This window comes from Lipotes vexillifer, unplaced genomic scaffold (genome assembly GCF_000442215.2).
Source record: "Lipotes vexillifer unplaced genomic scaffold, Lipotes_vexillifer_v1.1 scaffold618, whole genome shotgun sequence".
NCBI classification, from domain to species: Eukaryota; Metazoa; Chordata; class Mammalia; order Artiodactyla; family Lipotidae; genus Lipotes; species Lipotes vexillifer.
The window spans coordinates 1,722,954-1,744,530 of record NW_006799025.1 but is presented as its reverse complement, the minus strand read 5'-3'; the positions used below and the strand labels follow the sequence as shown (position 1 = coordinate 1,744,530).

At 38.1% G+C, this 21,577-nt stretch overlaps 1 protein-coding gene across 1 annotated transcript in view; it reads right to left on the bottom strand.

The window, feature by feature from the left end:
- CADPS2 (calcium dependent secretion activator 2) overlaps window positions 1-21,577 on the bottom strand; it is a 524,381-nt gene that overhangs the window by 52,226 nt on the left and 450,578 nt on the right. Inside the window, exons 21-25 of the mRNA XM_007471293.1 lie at window positions 20,412-20,553; window positions 20,167-20,286; window positions 14,235-14,390; window positions 12,705-12,852; window positions 4,631-4,705 (exon numbers count right to left, since the gene is read on the bottom strand). Coding sequence (XP_007471355.1) covers window positions 4,631-4,705; window positions 12,705-12,852; window positions 14,235-14,390; window positions 20,167-20,286; window positions 20,412-20,553 — 641 coding nt within the window. The remainder of the gene's footprint in view (window positions 1-4,630; window positions 4,706-12,704; window positions 12,853-14,234; window positions 14,391-20,166; window positions 20,287-20,411; window positions 20,554-21,577) is intronic.

The window sequence follows — 21,577 nt, the reverse complement described above, 5'->3', positions numbered from 1 at the left end:
AGACGGAGATCTCTGGGAGCGCTCTTGCTGATTGATATTACCTGGGGCCGGGAGGTCTCTGGTGGTCCCATGTCCTGAACTCAGCTCTCCCACCTCAGAGGCTCAGGCCTGACACCTGGCTGGAGCACCAAGACCCTGTCAGCCACATAGCTCCTGTTGCTTGAGGATCCACATTTCTTCTGGAAAGGACATAAATCTGGCAATCTCACTTCAGGCCTAGCCCATCCACCTTTTCTCCCTTTGTGCTTAGTCTGTTTCACTTGGTCACAATGGGCCCCATGCAGAGGCCTTGCCCCTGGCCTTCAGACCAGAGCTCCTCGTGAAATGGCTGGGCCGACACCTCAGCTCGGGATGTGCACTGAAGCTCCTCACAGGACACTCAACTCCTGTGGGGTGTTTTTTATAAGGCCACTAATCCCATTTATGATGGCTCTAACCTCATGACCTTATCACCTCCCAAAGGTCCCACGACCAAATACCATCACATTAGGGATTAGGTTTCAATATATGAATTTTAGGGGGATGCAAACATTCAGTCCATGGCACCCTGCCCATTGTATATCTTAAATGTCTTTGGACTAGTCCAACAGAGACCAGTGTTACAGCCTCCTTACTACTCCCTCTCAATCTGTTTGCTGTGGGCAATCAAATGAACTGTCTTACAATGCAAATATGATTAACTCTATACCCCTACTCCCTGCCTCTCCAACCCTTCAGTGACTTCTCATTGCTCTAATGATGAAGACATTAAACGCCTCAGGCCTGTAGTTGGGCTTTTAACCATGATTCCATACTACCTTTCAGGTACGGAGTTGGAAATCATCAGCATATAGTTAAACCAGAAGTGTGAAAGTCACAGATATATATGGAATGAGTTCAAAAGAAGACTAAAGGGCTTCCCTGGTGGCGCAGTGGTTGGGAGTCCGCCTGCCAATGCAGGGGACACGGGTTCGTGCTGCGGTCCGGAAGGATCCCACATGCCGCGGAGCGGCTGGGCCCATGGGCCATGGCTGCTGAGCCTGCATGTCCGGAGCCTGTGGTCCGCAATGGGAGAGGCCACAGCAGTGGGAGGCCCGCATACTGCAAAAAAAAAAAGAAGACTAAAGATGGAAACCCAAGAATCCCACCATTTAGCTGCTAGGTGGAGAGAGAACATAGAGATGGAAAGCCAAGATCTTTTCTAGGCATGGGAAATGTGTGTGCAGGTGGGACACATCCTGTTGAGTGTTACATGTGATTAAGAGCCCTGGATCATTCTCAAAATATTTGTGAAGACATGTGGATAAAAGGAGGATGCAGAAGTTGAACTGAAGAGAAGAGATGAAAAGAATGTAGCAAACATATTTCTCAATATGCACAGGAGAATTGAAATATGGGCAGAAACATTTGGGATACAATACAAGGAATTCACTATTTTATGCATCTACTTTATATTGAATTAATTAATATGCTATAAAAATGTCTAGGACACAGCTCTTAGAATTTTCCAGAATAAAGACAGATAATGTAGAAGTTATATATTTTAATTTTTAGTCTTTTGCTTTTTACTGATTTCCTGGAGATCTGGAATCAGCAAGTGCATTGGATTAGGAATCTGAAACTCAAAGGTTTGAATCCCAACTCTTGCACTTACTAGGTGTGTGACTCTGATCAGTTTACTATACTACTTTGAAGATTACATTCCTCTCTGTGGAATAGGGTAAGTCCACCCATTCCATAGGTGCTATGTAGTTTGAATTAAATAACATATGTACAGTAGCTGCTTCACAGTAGGTACTCCATAAAGGAGTACTCCATAAAGGTACTCCATAAAGGAGGTACCTCCTTTAAAAAAAATCATTTCTTCTTTGGTGAAGACAAATGGGAACATACTATCTAAGGGGTTGTCTTGTTTTTAAATATACTGAAGTTTTAAGGTAGTTTGCATGTCCATCTAAGTGGAGGGTCATCAGAGCAATGGTTCTCAAAGTCTGGCTCAGGGACTCCTACATCAAAATCACCATGGTGATTGGTTAAACATGCACATTCCTGCCCTTCTTCCAAAACTTCTGGAAAGCAGGACTAAGGCATCTGTAGTGTAAAAAGCTCTCAGGCAATTTTTTGGCATGCTAACATTTAAGGATTGTATTACAGAATCCTATTCATCTTTGCTTAATGAAATAAAATGCACCATTTATTGTCATCTTCGATGGAAGCTTAAGACAGTTGTCAAAACTATCAAATTAATTTATTTTATACTTTTCAACCAAAGATTATTAAAAAGTGCCATTTGACTGCAGGAGAAAGGATCCAGAGAGAAAACTATAATCTAGACCTGATTTCTAAATAGAATAGCTAGTTACATTAGGCTATTTAGTTAAAATTAATTACAATTAAGTAAAATCAAAATTTCAATTCCTCAGTTGCACTAGCCACGTCTCAAGTGTTCCACAACCACATGTGGTTACTAGTTACCATACTGGATGGTGAAGGATAAACATTTCTATCATCACAGAGAGTTCTATTTCATAGTGCTGATCTCTAGGACACCATTTCCCAGCTTGACTCAAATATACTGTTTTTTCAATTAACCAGATGCATCTGATATAGAAAAATTTAAGTTTTTTACTTTGCCAGAAACAAATGCAGAAATGATGTATAGACCTTCCTGCCTTTCCTGCAACCCTTCCTCCCCTTTGCCCCAAACCAAAACTCGTTGTGGCCTTTTTGCCTTGTTGCCTATTTAACCCTTTATCAACTTCATGCTTGCAATTCAGTGGCTCTCTTTATGTACCCTTCTCACAAAAGACAACTTCCACAGGAGAACTGTGCTGACGGGGAGGCTCTACCCGGATAAAATTTCCCTGGATGGCTCCCCGACAATAAAGGTGCAGGGTTAACTATGTCTGTTCTGTGGGCTGTAAGCTGCTGGGCTGGGCTCCTGGGAGGGCGGGAATCTCATGGTTCTTCCTGTAGGAGCTTCATTCTCCAGTGATCCACCTCTTCCTCTACCTCCCAGATGGTTTTCCTGTTTAACCCTTCCCCTTTCCCCCTGCTGGTGAATTTGTGTTGTAAGTGTAAGTGTTCAGTGCTGGGGTAGAAGCTGGGGGGCAAGAACAAACTGGGGAGGTGGCGCAGTTCTAAAATCCCCTTTCTTTGTGACTTTTTTTCTACCTCAAGACCTGCTACCAGAGAATTAGGAAGCACAAAACAATTTGAACCCCACCACCGCTGAGTCAGCTATAATCCCACCACCCAGATAAAAGCTCTGTTGGTACTGTGGTGTTTATCTGTCTTTTCTCTAGGTGATGACAATTCAGATCATAGTTTACATTTCTAAATATTCAGCTTTTTTCCCACTTACCACTATATTATGAAATTTTCCTTTAACATTATAGTCTTTGAAAGCAAACTTTATTAATATAGATGTCCCATAATTTACTTTACCGTTGCCCTCATGTTAAAGTTGACTCCTGTAGTTTTCATTAGAAATAATGTGACATCTATCAACGTACATAAATTTTGTGCATCTCTCTGAGTAGTAAGAAAAAAAAAAAAACGCAGAAAGAATTTTAGGTGAACGGGTATTAATATACTTGACATAGTTCCAAACCATCTTCTAGAAAGGTTGTAGCCATTTATACTCCCATAAATAGAAAATGTGAGTGTCCCACTTCACCTTTTCTAAAACTGGGTGATAGCTTAAAAACATCTATGCTAATTTGCTATAAAAATATTATATAAATTTTAGTTTTACTGGTATTCCTTAAACTATTGAGGCTTAACAACTTTCATGCTTGTTGGGCAACTCTATTTTTTTCTTTTCTAAACAATGTGTCCCTTGTCTGTTTATTGAATTGAGGGTGGCTTTTCCTTTGCTTTTTGTACATTCTTCCAATTGTTTCATGAAGCCTAGTCTAGGGCTCTTTGATCCAGCACCCGCTCTCATGAAAGTGACTCTTGGGGAGAAATCCATCTTCTCTCCTTACCCTCTTTCAGCTCCCTGTGCTCTCTGGTTGTTCATCTCTTTTCCTATCAGACCCTGATCTCAAATGTCATCTGCGGCAGTCTGTTCCACCTTAGTGGGATTTTAAATCACCTAATCATTCAGTGGAACACTCACGTATACTTCATCTCTCCTTATACAGCTAAAGGCCATAGATTTTGTCAAAGATATCTGAAGCCTCAAATAGGAAGTCGTGGGAGACCTCTGGGAGTGGAGGACCTCAGACACCACCATGCCAGCCTTCTCTGCCCACCTATGAGACCAGTCCTAGAGTCCCAGTGCTGTCACCACAAAAAAAATAGGCTAAATTCAAGAACTGATGATGACGCAACTCATCCCTGGAGATAAACAATAAGAGAACATGAATGAGAAAGAATAAGGTATTACTGGAAGGTAGAGTTATTTTTAGAAAGACAACAATTGCAAGAAAAGCCAAAATTAATTATAAGTGAAAAACCAAAAATTACTGACAAAGTGTTCATAGTTTGCTCATAACCTTTCTTAAAATTTGAACTTTTCTTGCATCTGTCTTTAAAGCTACTATTTCTCAATGAGGTATTCAGAAACCTAAGACAGATATTTCTAAAAATTCTCAGTTGAAAATCATTTAATTTGATTTAAAGAGGTAAATAAAAAATACCTTACCTTTGAAACTAGAAGCGAAATGATTTCTTTTACAGTGTTGTCAATCAAATCATCTATTTTCGAATGGTACTGCTGCTAGATATTAAAAGACAATGATGCATTAGTTGATGTGGACACAAAACTTTTGTCGTTAAGTCACGTGTTTTAAAGCTACTAGTTATGGCATATCCGATTTATAAAAATTGGCCATTTCGCACAGTAGAAGAACAAAACCTTGAAAACGATCCACCCAATCAACAGTTTTTACATTGCGGGGTTTGAAAATTTTCCCATGTGCTCTGTTGAGTGAAGCAACTAATGGGGTTATTATATAGATGAATTGAGTTCTTCTCATTCAGGAGAAGGAATGTGAAGGATACTTTTTTGTCTTCTCCTCTATAATTAAGGTGGCCGTGTATTTTTCTAAAGGGTTGGTTTAGCTGGAGAAGCAAAAAGACTGGAAGAAGATTTAATTAATACAGCATTTCATGTCTGACAACTCTCATTCATAAGTTATTTTAAATGTGCTCTAGAAATAAAATGAGCTCCCAATTGTTCACACTGAAAGGACCTCTTTGTCAGCACAGGGAGCCGCAGTTTATACAATTCTTACAATATGCTCAAGCAAGGGCAAAATTAAAATTTCATCAACAAAGGTGATAGATGGTAACAAATTAATAGGCCATAAAAGGTATGATGAAACGGCACTCACTCCCCATAGTTTTATTACTGCTTCCTCTGAAAAAGACGCCTTTAAGTAAATGCAAAAAAGATGTATTTAAAATAAACCTGAAAGACTCTTTTTTTGCTTTCTTTAGAGAATACTAGAGAGTTCCCTTCTTAAGCTAGCAGGAGCTTCGGGCTTTGACAGTGTGTGAAGGCACACTTCACAGAGAATGTGACTTGTAAAGACTAACCCTATCTTGATGGTTCAAGGCTTCTTGGAACAGCTAAAATAATGCATAGAGTAAAAGTACTCAGGTCAGTATAAACATTAGACCAACTTAACAGCTGCTGGGTGAATGGTTTCCAAAGATGTAAGTTTTTGAAAGCTATTTTTTCTTCTGAAAACATGTCTCAAAGTTTCCACACAGAACAAAACATCAACTTAGGTCCGCGTTGGAATACGCAGGAATGAGGTCTCCCCACAGGCTCTGACAGTTACAAGCCATCATTTACCTGCACAAATAATGAAGAAAGGAAGCATAGTTTTGGAGCATGTGAATTATTTTCTTTTCCTGCTTGTGTGTGTGTATGCATGTGTGTGTTGACAAGTGGTCTAAAATTAAGCACACATATATGAACAAGGAAATTTCTAGGCATGTATTCCACTCAGTGAAACAAAATACTAAGCGTCCATCTCACGTAAAGCCTTACTGATCCTCAAATCTTGTGCTCCCCAAAGGGCAAACAGAAGGGAAACTTAGATGGGGGATTTCTATTGCTGTAGTACTGACACTTTTGCTTTCAGAAAAGCTTGAAGAGAAGGAAAAGGGAAGAAAACAAAGAAAAGCAAGGCAGAAGAGGAAGAACCTGAAAAAGCTGGCTGGTAGTTGAGATGTCCAGGAAGCCCCGCACAGATACAGGTACAAAAACATCACTCCCCCTGGCCCCCACCAGCTGAAACTGTTCCAATGCCTCGGCAGTGGAGGAGCTTATGCAAATGAGCTCAGCAGCTCTCCCTCCCTGCACACACTCTTTTCAAATCCTTCTCTCTCCAAATTCGTGTCTGTGTAGCAGGAAGAGCTAAAATAGCAGACTGAGGCTCCCTCCTCTTTGGGGTAGAATAAGAAAGGGATACAGGAGATGGGCTTCAAGCTTCTCTCAACCCTCTTACATGGAAAGTGCTACAGAACATTCAGGGGTTGAGGCGCCCGAACCTGCAAACAGTTCCATCTTCTTAAATATGCCTTATCCTCCAGGTTTATCTCCCTTTGCCATAAACCTTATTTTTAACTCAAAAAGAATGAAATGCCATCAGAAGGCTACTGGATATAAAATAGTAGAGCTTATACATGTTAAACTTTTGCATTGGACCGATTTTGGCAATTCTTAAAGTCAAGAGATCAGCCACTCAAGAGGCCATTTATATCCTTTTTATCGAAAGTCAGGGAAAGCCACAGACTCTAGGAGCCATCAAATTCTCCTATAATACACATCTTTGACTGCTGTTTTCTTTCATATCTAATCTAGCCAAAACCAGAGATGGAGGGAAGGAGAGAGAGAGAGAGAGTCAAAAAGGAAGAAAGAAAATATACTGTACATCTTTTTTTTTTTTTATATAAATTTATTTATTTTATTTATTTATCTTTGGCTGCATTGGGTCTTCATTGCTGTGTGCGGGCTTTCCCTAGTTGCGGCGAGCGGGAGCTACTCTTCCTTGCAGTGTGTGGGCTTCGCATTGCAGCGGCCTCTCCTGTTGTGGAGCACGGGCTCCAGGCGCACAGGTTTCAGTAGTTGTGGCTCGTGGGCTCCAGAGCGTAGGCTCAGTAGTTGTGGCCCACGGGCATAGTTGCTCCGCGGCATGTGGGATCTTCCCGGACCAGGGCTTGAACCCGCGTCCCCTGCATTGGCAGGTGGATTCCCAGCCACTGCGCCACCAGGGAAGCCCAAGAAAATATACTGTACATCTTAAATGTGTTACCCAGGGGGCAAACCCAAATAGTATAAGGGTTGCTAGATTTTTTTAATATGAGATTTTGCTACTGTAAATTTATCTGATTAGCTCTGACTTACACAAATTCTAAATCTAAAAGCTGTTGGGAACTTCCAGAGTCTGCTCTAGCTGCACAGTTGGTAGAGGTGGTCTAGGAGAACTGTGGGTGGAAATGGGGAGGTGGCCTGAGAATTCATTGTTTACATACATATTCTGCAAAGAGAATAGTCCAGAAATGCCACATACAGATAATAGATAATTAGCTCGAAAAAGTTATTCATTAGGAGATCCAGTTAGCTTCCAAAGACAAATACAGACACATACAAAAACATCAAAACAGGTAAGAAGAGAATTTATCTGGAGACATTTACATTTCCTAAGCTAAAATCGATAGGTTTTTCATTTAGATTAGCAGACCAAATTTTTGTTAAAAACTTGCAAACTTTTTCTCGGCAACCATAAAAGCCTATAAATAAAATTCCTATCAGGATATTTCAAGTTGGATCAATGACTCTACAGACAAGGGTTTTGGTAATTTCCAGACCATTCTTAGACTAATTCTCCCCACATCTGCCCTCAAAAGTAAACTGTTGGTGCCTTGCTTCTCCAGTAGATGACTCCGAACTTAGATTAAGATGACCACTGAGGAATTTTTACTTCATGGAGCCCAGGGAGTCCAGATCAGGCACAGGTCTGAAATCCTTGCCCCCCTACATGTGGGTAAATATTCTCATTTCACCGGACTGTTCTCATGAGGAAACAGGCAAGAAACAAAGACTAATCAGATGCCAGTGCAATCCAGCATTCTTAAAAGATTTTGGTCCTTCTGTTGTATTGGATTGTTCTGGTAACGGAAGTATTTTACTGCAACTGAGAACAAATCCCACATAAGTAGGGGCTCCCGAGTAGCTCCATTAATGTGCTTCCATCTTCAATGGACGGACCATGAGGTACAGTGGTTCTGAGAGCATATGACTGCCTAAGGCCCACGCAGTCATCTGCTTTTCTGCAGGAATGGATAAGGAGGATTTCTAAACACTGGTGGTTTTCTGATCCCCACATCTGTCCCTGAGGGCCTGGCCTGAGATTGCTGACTCATTACACACAGCTGTCACAAGAGCAGATCATTCACTCACTAATCACTCCATTAAATGCTGTTCTGGGCTGTGGCCCAGAGTGCTTGCATCATTGTGTGCCACGTAAGAAAACAGAATCATAATTTAGGAGCCCAGAAGAGGCTTCACTGTGGGTAAGGAGTTGGGAAGGTTTTATCCCAGCAGTGACGATATAACAAATTTACTAGAGAATGTGGAGAGGTAATTCCCTTAACTTTAGAAAAAAAAAAAAAAATCTGCTAGGTTTACCAATGTAGTATATATTTTTATAAGGTTCCAAATTGCGTAATAATCTAGTTTTTTCAACAACTTTGTGGCTTGCTATACAATGGGGTCCATTGGCTCACCTCTGTATGTAATGTATTCACCACTTCGCAATAATTCCAAAACCTGTCTCAAACACGTATAGGGAGGAAAAGCCTGTGCAATTATGTGCCTATATTTCCTGGAGATTAAAAGCAAAGTATAAAATACTTCTTTTGCATTGAAATTCTTGTTTACCACTTTTCAGGGTTGCTAATGAGTTTTACACCTGCACATTTTGTACTATATTAATTGTGTGAAAGTTGTGGGAAACTGTCTCTGGTGAGAAGGTACAGGTGCAAACATAATGAACAATAGCAGATTACTCTTCAAAACCATCCACCTATTAATGTAAAGAATCATTTGACAATGCAACAGTGTTCTGTCATTTGTGCCTATTTTTCTTTCAGAGTCCTAGAGTGAGTTGTTTCTTACAGAGGAGGATTTTTTTTTTAAATGGGGGTAACATTTTTAAAGCAGTGACAAAAAAAATCAGTCTGCTCATTCAACAAATATTACGTGCCCATCAGTATCAGGTACTGCAGTGTATGTAAAAATAAGAACAAATGGATAAATTCAGTATTAATGGAAGAGGCAAGATGATTCTATCAACCTGATGAGAAATGGATGTGTGTATAAAGAGACTTCAGGCAATATTCCCAAGCAGACAATCAAAGGCTTACATCTGGCTATAGAAAACCAAGAGAAGGTGGTTATGAGCCATTGAGAGCCAAGCCAGCTGCCTACTCATTCAGGTAATTAGAGATAATAAATCACATCATAAGAGATCAGAGAATAATTACTGAACACTCTATAACACATACCAGCTACTTAATGTGTCTGTATGGTTGTATGCTGTGGTATTAGAAACACATCTTTTCCCCCTGAATTACTCAAAGAATGAAAGATGTGTGCACACACATAAGTTATGGCCAAATAGCTAATGATTATCTCTGGGTTAAAAAGTATGAAATTCACAAATAGTGGGCCTTCTCATCCTCTTAGCAGTTACTTAAGCCTTTCTGCTTGGATGAGAATTGTTAGCCCAGTGAAGAGTTGGTTCTGAATTTGATTCCCAGGTGTCAACTGTAAGACTTGTAAGATTTAACATATTCGTAGAGCACAAAAGCATTTGACCTATTAAAAAATATTTATTTAGTCAATCCTGTAGGTATAAAAGGTTTTCTTTTTTTGGAAAATTTTAGATTTTATTGTCTCATTAGATGTAATTTTTTGATAAGAACATGATTAAGATATAGTTCTATTTTTTTTTTTTTTTAAATGACTGGTTTGATCAAGAAACAAAGTGGTTCAGCAACTTGTGTTCACTGAATACCTGAACACTACAGAACAATGAACTTTGGGTGCATTAAAAATCAGTGAGAAATCCATAATGCGTGAATCCTTCTGGAGAAGGATTTTTTTTTTTTTTTTTGGAGTATAGCTGCTTTACAATACTGTGTCAGTTTATACTGTACAGCAAAGTGTATCAGCTATATGTATAAATATATCCCCTCTTTTTTGGATTTCCTTCTCATTTAGGTCATTAGTTATCTATTTTCCTTCTCATTTAAGTCACTAGTTATCTATTTCATACATAGTTATCTATTTCTAGGTCATTAGTTATCTATTTCATACATAGTATCAATAGTGTATGTATCATACAGTCAACCCCAATCTCCCAATTCATCCCACCACCACCACCCCCTGCTTCCCCCTTGGTGTCCATACGTTTGTTCCCTATGTCTGTGTCTCTATTTCTGCTTTGTAAATAAGATCGTCTATACCCATTTTTTCAGATTCCACATATATGTGTTAATATATGATATTTGTTTTTCTTTCTGACTTACTTCACTCTGTATGACTGTCTCTAGGTCCATCCATGTCTCTACAAATGACCCAGTTTTGTTCCTTTTTATGGCTGAGTAATATTCCACTGTATATATGTACCACATCTTCTTTATCCATTCCTCTGCTGATGAACATTTAGGTTGCTTCCATGTCCTGGCTATTGTAAACAGTGCTGCAATGAACACTGGGGTACATGACTCTTTGAATTATGCTTTTCTCAGGGTATATGCCCAGTAGTGGGATTGCTGGGTCATATGGTAGTTCTATTTTTAGTTTTATTAAGGAACCTCCCTACTGTTCTCCATGGTGGTTGTATCAATTTACATTCCCACCAACAGTGCAAGAGGGTTCCCTTTTCTCCACACCCTTTCCAGCATTTATTGTTTGTAGATTTTTTGACGATGGCCATTCTGACTGGTGTGAGGTGATACCTCATTGTGGTTTTGATTTGCATTTCTCTAATAATTAGTGATGTTGAGCAGCTTTTCATGTGCCTCTTGGCCATCTGTATGTCTTCTTTGGAGAAATGTCTATTTAGGTCTTCTGCCCATATTTTGACTGGGTTGTTTGTTTTTTTGATGTTGAGCTGCATGAGCTGCCTGTATATTTTGGAGAGTAATCCTTTGTCAGTTGCTTAATTTGCAAATATTTTCTCCCATCCTGAGGGTTGTCTCTTCATCGTGTTTATGGTTTCCTTTGCTGTGCAAAAGCTTTTAAGTTTCATTAGGTCTCATTTGTTTATTTCTAAAAGGTTTTCAAACTGTGCTCCTCCTGAGGTTCTGGGTAGTACCTCAAGAAAGCCTTGTGTCGGGGAGGAAGAAGGCTCCTGACACAGGCCTGCCTCTTCCCTGCCTCTGATGATGGTTACATCCCACACCATGAGTGGGAGGAAAGGCTGTTACCATGGTGGGCATGTCCCTCACTGAAATCCACATCTGGGTTCTTCTGTATGAAGTGACCTTAAGAGTTGCCTCCTGGTCCTCAAATTTAGAGGTCACCCTCATATATGCTACATGTCATCTAAAGCCCCAAACTTTAAATTCTTCTAGTATTACTGAAAGTACGTACTACAGATATATGCATCTTGAAAATGTTAACAATCACTCTGCTTCTGAATTTATTTAGAATTTAAAGGAGGGTGAATTCATTTGGTTTTAAATAGTCTTATCTTTAAAAAGTTTTAAGTAGTTTGTTGACTCTGCAGCTTAACAGGGAAGGAACATTCCCCTTGACACTATTTAAGGTATAAGTATCTACATGTGTTTTAATGAGTCATTGGGTATTGCTATGTAGTGTTATACACAGAAACCAAAAACCTGAAAATGGAATTAATTATATTATTTTAATTTGAAAAGATGAAAATAAAAAATGTACACATACGAAAATAATAATTCAAATGAAAATGTGCTTTTTTAAAAAAAAAGAAACTTACCCACTGACTACCAAACTGGATCATGCCATGGGGGGAAAAGAAAAGATGATGAAGGAGAACATAAGGGAAAAATAAAGAAATGATGAAAAGGTAATTACCATGGGAAAAGATGCAATAAAACATCAACTTAAACAGATAATCTAAGAAAAAGAGATCCATTTCACCCAATCACCACTCTCAACAAAAATAAAACATGGGGTAAAATAAACTGCATTTCTGAGTATAGAATCAAACAAAATAGAAATCAAATTGAAACAATGGGGTATTTATTGAAGAAAAGCAAAGCCCAATCTTTAAGTACATTTCTACTTGATCTTTAAAAGAAACGGAAACTGTTGTGTAAATAAAATATTTCATGCGCTATTTTCTGTGGCCTGTTTTTTGTATGCAAACTCTGGATACTCTATATTTGTATAAACAAAGTAAGTAGCTTTCTAGCTCTCATTTGCTTGTGAAAAGCAAGGTTTATGTAAATACACAACACCTAAACCGTTAAAAGGTATATCTGAAATTCAATGGCCACTTGTAAAATTTTGGGCAGCCATTATATTAAAAAGAAGAAATTGACAAGAGCAAAGGATAAAGGGGCATTCCATTATTATAGTAAAGATCAAACACTTGTATGGGGGAACTTGGTCTTTTTAATCTAGTCAAGTGAGAGACTTCTAGAAACAGCATCCTCCTCCACCAGGGCACCCAGTCCTGCATTTCCACATGGGACATTCAGTCTCCACTTACCTCCTGTCCTCCATCCAGGGCACAGAGTTTGGTGCTTTGCTTTTTGGCATCAACTAATACATTAAACATTGTACACACAGAGGCTGGGATGCGCAAGTCAGTTGTTTTGCTTGCCTTTTGCAGCTTGAGCTCGAATGCAGTTCTTGTTCTATTCATTAAAACATGAATTCAGAGTAAGAACTTCTGACATATGTCCCACCTGTTTTGTAAAAGTGAAATCAAAACTACGAGATGCTAATTTAAAACATGCAAATATGGGGTGTGGCATTGCCTGGGAGCTAGGAGGTAGGATGCCCTTCTTTTCAGGTGTCTCGTCTGAAAGATCAGACTGTGGTATTTTATATTAAACATAGCTTTTGCAGTCGCTCAGACAATATTTCTACCCAAATGAAGCTATTTGTTACATCTAGTGTGTACTTTTAATGGAAAAACTTCATAGTTGTGCTTAGCTGTCTGAATGAATATCCAAGTAAAAAATCACCTGCTTCTCTATGTTAAAGCAGAACAAATCCTCTGTGTGAGTGTTCACCATATCAAAAAAAGGACAAGTCTAGAAAACACTAAAACACCATAATCAGTGTGCAATGGAGAATGTGTAATTCTTTTAGGTCATTTAGTTTCTCTTTCAAATACCTGAAGTTGCATTTAGGTTTTTTAAAGAAACTGCATAACAGGTAGTTTGGAAATGGCTTTGCTAAAGTATCCGAAGAATATCCATAGATTTGATACATCAGAATCACAGATGACGAACATGAATTTTTCTAAACATTAAATAATCTAATTCATGGCCTTGCTCTACAAAGCCATTAAGCATTATTCTGAAGACAGGATTTTTCTCGCTTTAAAGAATTCGGGATTATTAACTGCTCCAACCAGAATTTGTTATTCCCGTATGCTGCCCTCATTGTTCTTGCACATATTGTGACCAAGGGCAATGGGGAAAATGATGCTAATTAGGATGCAATACTGATTTTGTAAAAAGTATTAAAGAAAAGGAAAGCACATGTGGAAGAATCCAAAGCCTCATAACTTTTCTTCTGGTTAAGTTCTGGAAGAATGTAAATAGATACTTGGAACTCATCCGATGTGGACAGAGAATGCCAGAAAAACAGAACAATTGATGGCAATGATCATCCATGGAGTGTGCCATGTCGTTTCACAGCACACAGACACAGCAAGTAATGCACAAAGTTCTTAACAGATCTCCTCCATATGTCTCAGGAAGTACTGCTTTGGGAATTTAAAGCACAGCATTCCCAGAGAGATAATAAGCACAACAGAAAGGATTAATACGGTATGGGTGCTACTGATGAGGGTAATGGTTAGGAGACCCGAGAAAAAGTAGCAGGCCAATTTTTATCAATTACGCGGGTCCCCAGAATTCAGGTCAAAGGACCTAATGTCCTTGAAATTTCAGAAAAGTGGTACATGTTGAAACCTTCCTTGTGACAATTATATAGAAGAGACTTGGTGAAAAGTGGTATTTTGGGAGTTGGCAGAGTAAGCAGCAACTTGAAAATACATGTCTACCTTTTGACACAGGCCTCTATCATATCACTGGCCATTAGTTTAAGTCTTTGCTCTAAGTGATGGGCAAATTCTTGCTCTGGCCAGTGAAGATCAAATACAAACATTTGCAGTGCATCAAGTTTCCAAAAAAGGTCTTCTGATGTTGCTGAGCCATTGCTAGAAGAAAAGGGAAAAATGAAGAACATCGTGAATGTCCACTGTTAGCTGTGTGGGTCACCAGTACATTGTTTCTTCTTTTCTGTATCACTTGCCATCAAAACACTGTTTCTTCTTTTCTGTATCACTTGCCATCAGTGAAAAAATACTACGTAAAACCCCTAGTGATCAATACTTTTCTTTGTTCAACCTTCTAATTTTCCCCTTTCACCACTTCTTAATGAATAAGGCAAGGAGAAAAAAATAGAAATATAGTAGTAGGGTTTCATTAAAAAGGGGTAAAATGAAAAATGATTCTTTACTGAAGAAATCAAATTATATACATAGGAGCAAACATCTTAAATTGTTCTTTACCAATCTCTAGGATAAAGATAAAATACACATTTCCTCCTAGAAATTCAGAAAAGTGTGTTTTATGCAAGAAACTTCATATGACAGCAACTAGCAGCTTTATTTAACTCATGCATATGTGCCTCTGTCATCATGATGGCTTCTGTTTATCTATAGGTATGTAGCCTTCAGGGCCTTAAATTTCTCAGTTACAGGTAAAGGTGAAACAGGTACTGGGAATGAAGTAACAGGCTGGGTAGGGAAGCAAATCTTACTTTTACTTTGAAATGCTTTGTGCCTTTTCTCGTTCACAATCAAACCTAACTTAGTACCAGGTATGGTCTAACAGAGAAAAGATATTCAAGGTGCTCTCAAGTTGGAGCACCACCATATATTTCAGGTCCTTCCATCTATCTAACCATGGAGCCAAGGTCTGCTATGCATTCACTACTATGGTAAAGTTACTCTAGGGAACATATTTTCACACCATGCGAGAAGGTAATCTGTGTCAGAGTATATCATATTTGAGTAAAGGATAATATTACTACTTTTCATTAAGCAAATATACAGCCTAATAGGAAAATAGATAATTTGAAAATAAAATATTCCTATGTATACTGAAACTTAATTGTAAAAGAGAACAAAAGAAAAAGAAAAAAACAAAAACTGCTTATGATTCATTTCTGCTTAGCTTTCCAACATTTTAACATACACTAACCTAAAATTTATATTTTAGGTTTGTAAAAGAAAAATATTAAAATAAAATAAACTAACTTATCACAAGGGCATGGTAGAAAAATTTTATAAAAAAGAAAAATCTTTTAAATAACCACATTGTTTAGCTAAATATATCTTAATTAGCCAGCGTAAAAACAATCACCTCCTGCTCTGGCTAATTAAAAGCTTATTTCTGCCCTGCAGCACCCAGCATCTTCGCTCCATCACCAATCTACTGTGCTTTCCTCCTCCCATTTTGCCAGTAATTCCTCATGATCTCCTCGTCTAGCCAAGACGTCCTCAGAGTTAAATTCTCAAGGGAACGATCACAGCAAAGCAGTGAACACTACCCATAGCACTTCCCTCACTTAATATCTCCAAACCTTAATATTCAGTGCTCCAAATGGATCATTAAACAAAAGAACCAGACAACCATGCTGAAATTGCTTCAAAAAATGTTTGAGAAAACACTATAGTCAATTTTCCATTTTGCCATTTATATAATAAAAAATAAGAGAAAAAAATCCTGAAGCAAAATCCTCCTGTACATCTGTAGTGTACAATTTAGTAGATAGAGGAACTATGTTTTAAGAGCTATTGAATATAATTGTCAAAGAAGCAAATCTACTTCTTATAATTTTTTATTTTGGAGAAATATAAGTAACAGCACAACAAAACAACAGCAACAAAAGCCACCACTAAAACAAACCCCCAAATAGTAAAGGTAGAATTCTATTAAAAATGGACTTTCTCATTGTACGCGGCAATTAAATCTTTATAGAGAAGACGGATATATGTTTTTTCTGTTCTTTGATGTTATGGTAAGATTCTGAATGATACATGTGCTTAATTGGGAATGTAATTAAGATAACAAGAGTTTGTTATAATCAAATAGATGAAAAAATGTAAATAGGTTTTCTCTCAAGCTGGCATGTATAACCTGCAATTTATTCAGAGCTTTTTCATTTAAAAATTATTTCTAATCAGTGACCTATCCCTAAAAGTATTAGTAACAGATTAAAGAATTCAAACGTGAAAAATGGAGTTGGAGATAATTTTCTCAAAATGCCAGCAGTAAACTTACCTGACTGGCATTCACTTCTAGAGCGAAAAAACCCAGAATGAAGATTTTATATACAGCGAGAGATTTGGAGGAGCACCTCTTAAGGTGATTTATACATAAGTATGTAGAGATGCATCTTCAGACTCATGGAGAGTTTAGTATTATTTCTCTTTACTTTATCAGTAGTTGTATTTTTAACTCCTTATATATGTGAAATGGGATTTTTTTTCTTGCTATTTAATGCTTTATAAGAAAAGTTAAAAAAAAACTTTGCAATGACATCAGAACATTATCAGTAATTCTGGCCACCCTGACACAAAGCCTAGTGTTGAAAACCTTGGCAGGTAAAGATAATGGTAACTAACTTGTAAAACATATTTTTTTTATTTGCCCAGAATGATGAAAGTAGAAGCACTTTATTTACAAAGTCACAATTTGTTATAAAGACAGGACATTCCTGTCCTGAGACAGGTTATTTTTAAAAAGGGGCTCCTAAAAATGAGATTTAGGGCTCACATATATCTCAAAGCTAATAGAGTAATTACAAAAAACCCCCACTAAATTTCACAAGGCAGTGCCCAAAATAGTGTTCTTCATTAAAATCAATGATGTTAAACAGATGGGAAATGAGGAAGAGTTAATTTAGAAAACCGTGTAAAGAAGTAAAAAAAAAAATCATAAACTTAGAAAGGTTCACTACACTTCCTAGATAACTGAGGACACACAGACACCACTTGTAAAGCCCAAAGCATTTGCTTGTAAGAAAAAGATTCACATGTAACCTAATATCTTAATAATTATTATGAGTATAGTGTTGATGTTTAATTTGGAGAAAAACTGCCAAACTATTTTGCAAGTTATCATTCTCTTCCTTGGTCTTTGTTTCTCTCTCTCTCTCTTTTTTTTTGATTATATGCAGATTAGACTGGGAATAGATTTGACACGTGGTGATGGGATAGGTTTTGGATTTTGGACAAGTTTTTAATCAGTATATTCTCTGGAAGCAAAATATATTAATAATCGGAGTGAGAGCTTTGGAGTCAAGCAAACCTGGGTTCAAATCTTGTCTTTGTCATTTGCTTACTGTGAGACACTCGTAAGTTTTGCCTTTTGACTTCTTTGTGACTTAGTTTCCTTTAACTGTAAAATAGGGAAAGTGACATTTACCTCACAGGATTGTTACAAAGCTTAACCGAGATAAAGAATTTGGCACTTTATATAACAAATTCTCTATAAATGGTAGCTAATTTTCTTCTTATAATTATTATTCTTTCTAGCTGACTTCATGAGAGACCTTGTGCAAAGCATGGGCTGTTATTGAGTTCATCTGATTGCTGTGAAGCTCATACTTTTGACAACCACACAGTTATGAGTAATAATGATGATTGACGGTAATGTAATAATAATTATAGTAATAACAATCATAATGTAGAATAGGAGTGGTTATCATCTATCGAGACCCTATGCTGTGCCAGGCACTTTTCACAGTTTTTTAAAAAATTCTCACAAAAAACGTCTTTAAGTTAGGTGTCATAACCATTTTAGAGTTGAGGAAACTGAGGCAAAGGAAGACTTAACAATGAATAAGCTGGGATCTAAATGTGGGGCTGATCGATTTCAAAGCCCATGTCCTTTTCACTTTAATGACTCTTGGTTACTGAATCTGCAACAGGTAGGCTCAGCACAATGTGGAGTTAATAAACATGGTTTGTAATGATATAAAGATAGTGTTCTTCATTAAAATCAATGATGTTAAACAGATGGGAAATGAGGAAGAGTTAATTTAGAAAACCGTGTAAAGAAGTAAAAAAAAAAATCATAAACTTAGAAAGGTTCACTACACTTCCTAGATAACTGAGGACACACAGACACCACTTGTAAAGCCCAAAGCATTTGCTTGTAAGAAAAAGATTCACATGTAACCTAATATCTTAATAATTATTATGAGTATAGTGTTGATGTTTAATTTGGAGAAAAACTGCCAAACTATTTTGCAAGTTATCATTCTCTTCCTTGGTCTTTGTTTCTCTCTCTCTCTCTTTTTTTTTGATTATATGCAGATTAGACTGGGAATAGATTTGACACGTGGTGATGGGATAGGTTTTGGATTTTGGACAAGTTTTTAATCAGTATATTCTCTGGAAGCAAAATATATTAATAATCGGAGTGAGAGCTTTGGAGTCAAGCAAACCTGGGTTCAAATCTTGTCTTTGTCATTTGCTTACTGTGAGACACTCGTAAGTTTTGCCTTTTGACTTCTTTGTGACTTAGTTTCCTTTAACTGTAAAATAGGGAAAGTGACATTTACCTCACAGGATTGTTACAAAGCTTAACCGAGATAAAGAATTTGGCACTTTATATAACAAATTCTCTATAAATGGTAGCTAATTTTCTTCTTATAATTATTATTCTTTCTAGCTGACTTCATGAGAGACCTTGTGCAAAGCATGGGCTGTTATTGAGTTCATCTGATTGCTGTGAAGCTCATACTTTTGACAACCACACAGTTATGAGTAATAATGATGATTGACGGTAATGTAATAATAATTATAGTAATAACAATCATAATGTAGAATAGGAGTGGTTATCATCTATCGAGACCCTATGCTGTGCCAGGCACTTTTCACAGTTTTTTAAAAAATTCTCACAAAAAACGTCTTTAAGTTAGGTGTCATAACCATTTTAGAGTTGAGGAAACTGAGGCAAAGGAAGACTTAACAATGAATAAGCTGGGATCTAAATGTGGGGCTGATCGATTTCAAAGCCCATGTCCTTTTCACTTTAATGACTCTTGGTTACTGAATCTGCAACAGGTAGGCTCAGCACAATGTGGAGTTAATAAACATGGTTTGTAATGATATAAAGATTACTTAGGGCTTCCCTGGTGGCGCAGTGGTTGAGAGTCCGCCTGCCGATGCAGGGGACGCGGGTTCGTGCCCCGGTCCGGGAGGATCCCACATGCCGCCGAGCGGCTGGGCCCGTGAGCCATGGCCGCTGAGCCTGCGCGTCCGGAGCCTGTGCTCCGCAACGGGAGAGGCCACAACAGTGAGAGGCCCGCGTACCACACACACACACAAAAGATTACTTAAAAATAACAAGGTGCATCAAATGATATATGAAAGGACAAAAGAAGAACTTGTCGGTACTGAGAAACAAAGGACAACCTGTTCTCTGCAACCTGCATTATTGTTTCTTTAAAGGTGAGACTAAGATTAAAGCAGAAAAAGATTATGTTCTTGAAACTGTTCTTAGAAAGGTTTTTCTACATATACAAGATAAATCAAGTGGCAGTAACAAAGCTGGAGCCAACTAAGGATCCTGGACATACATACCTACCGTTAGCCACACTGCTTGTCTGAATATGGAGAACTCTGGTTATACCACTTAGACTAGAGTCTACAACCTGGGTCACAAAACGACCCTTGCCCCACAGATTACATATGAACGATATCAAACCAGTGAGTATTTTTTTTAAAAATCTATATTATTTATCACTGATATGCTAAGCTTAGCTTAATAGCTTCAAAAACTCAAAACAAATAAAACCAAACATAGTATTCCTCAACCAATGATAAATGCCATGCAATCTAAACACATCTGCACAGAATACAGCCCAGGCCATGCACCAGCTAACACACCACCAGGAAATAAGTGAGGGATACACACGTGGACTCATATAAAGAAGCCATCCACGAAGGAGTAGAAAAGCTAGGAATCTGTGGAAGATTAAGAGGCAGACTTGGAACTTTTGGAAGAGCTACATTGGGAAGACTGTTGGCGATATTCCTGTAAAGAAACAAACAACGTGGGAAGGGACCACCATAAGCAATAACTACAGATGGCCACGTGTAAAGTCATAAGGTCAGCATAGAAGAGACAGGGGCTCTGTGGACACTAGGCAAGATACCTACTTGACAGGCTGCCATGTCTCTTGCTCAAAACCTCTGTGAATTGACTGGGCGATGGAGGACTCCATGAGATCCACGTAGCGGACAACCAAGGGCACAAAGATTTCTTGCAAGTGTTTATGAAATTTTCCATTACATAGAAGTGCTGAAATAGTCAAGCAGAAACAGTGTTTGTCAGAGGGATAATATCAGGCATTTGGAAAATATGGATGAAAAACTTTTCTGGAAAGAGTCTGACACAGAACCAATGAAATACAGAGGTCTGGCCCCTCATATTGGATATCGTGTCATGAAAATTGGTCAAGAAGTACAACTGGAATGGATAAAGAAGATGTGGCACATATATACAATGGAATATTACTCAGCCATAAAAAGAAACGAAATTGAGCTATTTGTAATGAGGTGGATAGACCTAGAGTCTGTCATACAGAGTGAAGTAAGTCAGAAAGAGAAAGACAAATACCGTATGCTAACACTTATATATGGAATTTAAGAAAAAAAATATGTTATGAAGAACCTAGGGGTAAAACAGGAATAAAGACACAGACCTACTGGAGAACAGACTTGAGGATATGGGGAGGGGGAAGGGTGAGGTGAGATAGGGCGAGAGAGAGACATGGACATATATATACTAACAAACGTAAGGTAGATAGCCAGTGGGAAGCAGCCGCATGGCACAGGGATACCGGCTCGGTTCTTTGTGGCTGTCTGGAGGGGTGGGATAGGGAGGGTGGGAGGGAGGGAGACAAAGAGGGAAGAGATATGGGAACATATGTATATGTATAACTGATTCACTCTGTTATAAAGCAGAAACTAACACACCATTGTAAAGCAATTATACCCCAATAAAGATGTTAAAAAAAAAAAAAAAAAGAAGTACAACTGACCTCCTATATATGGCTGTCAAAACCACAGATAGATTATATCTCTATAAAATGTTCCTGCCAGGTGGTATGGTTTTATTTTCTAAGAGGTTTAGCACACGAGGCATTTGACCACTTGCCGGAGATTCAACGGAGCTGCCGAATTCCCTGAAGGTCTTGACACGTGTAAATACAGCAATTAAACAGTTAGAATACCTGTGGTATGCTGTGTATCACAGAAGAGCTAAACCTGTTCAATTCTAAGAGATAAGTTTGATTGCTTCTAAGAGATACACTAGTTTAATT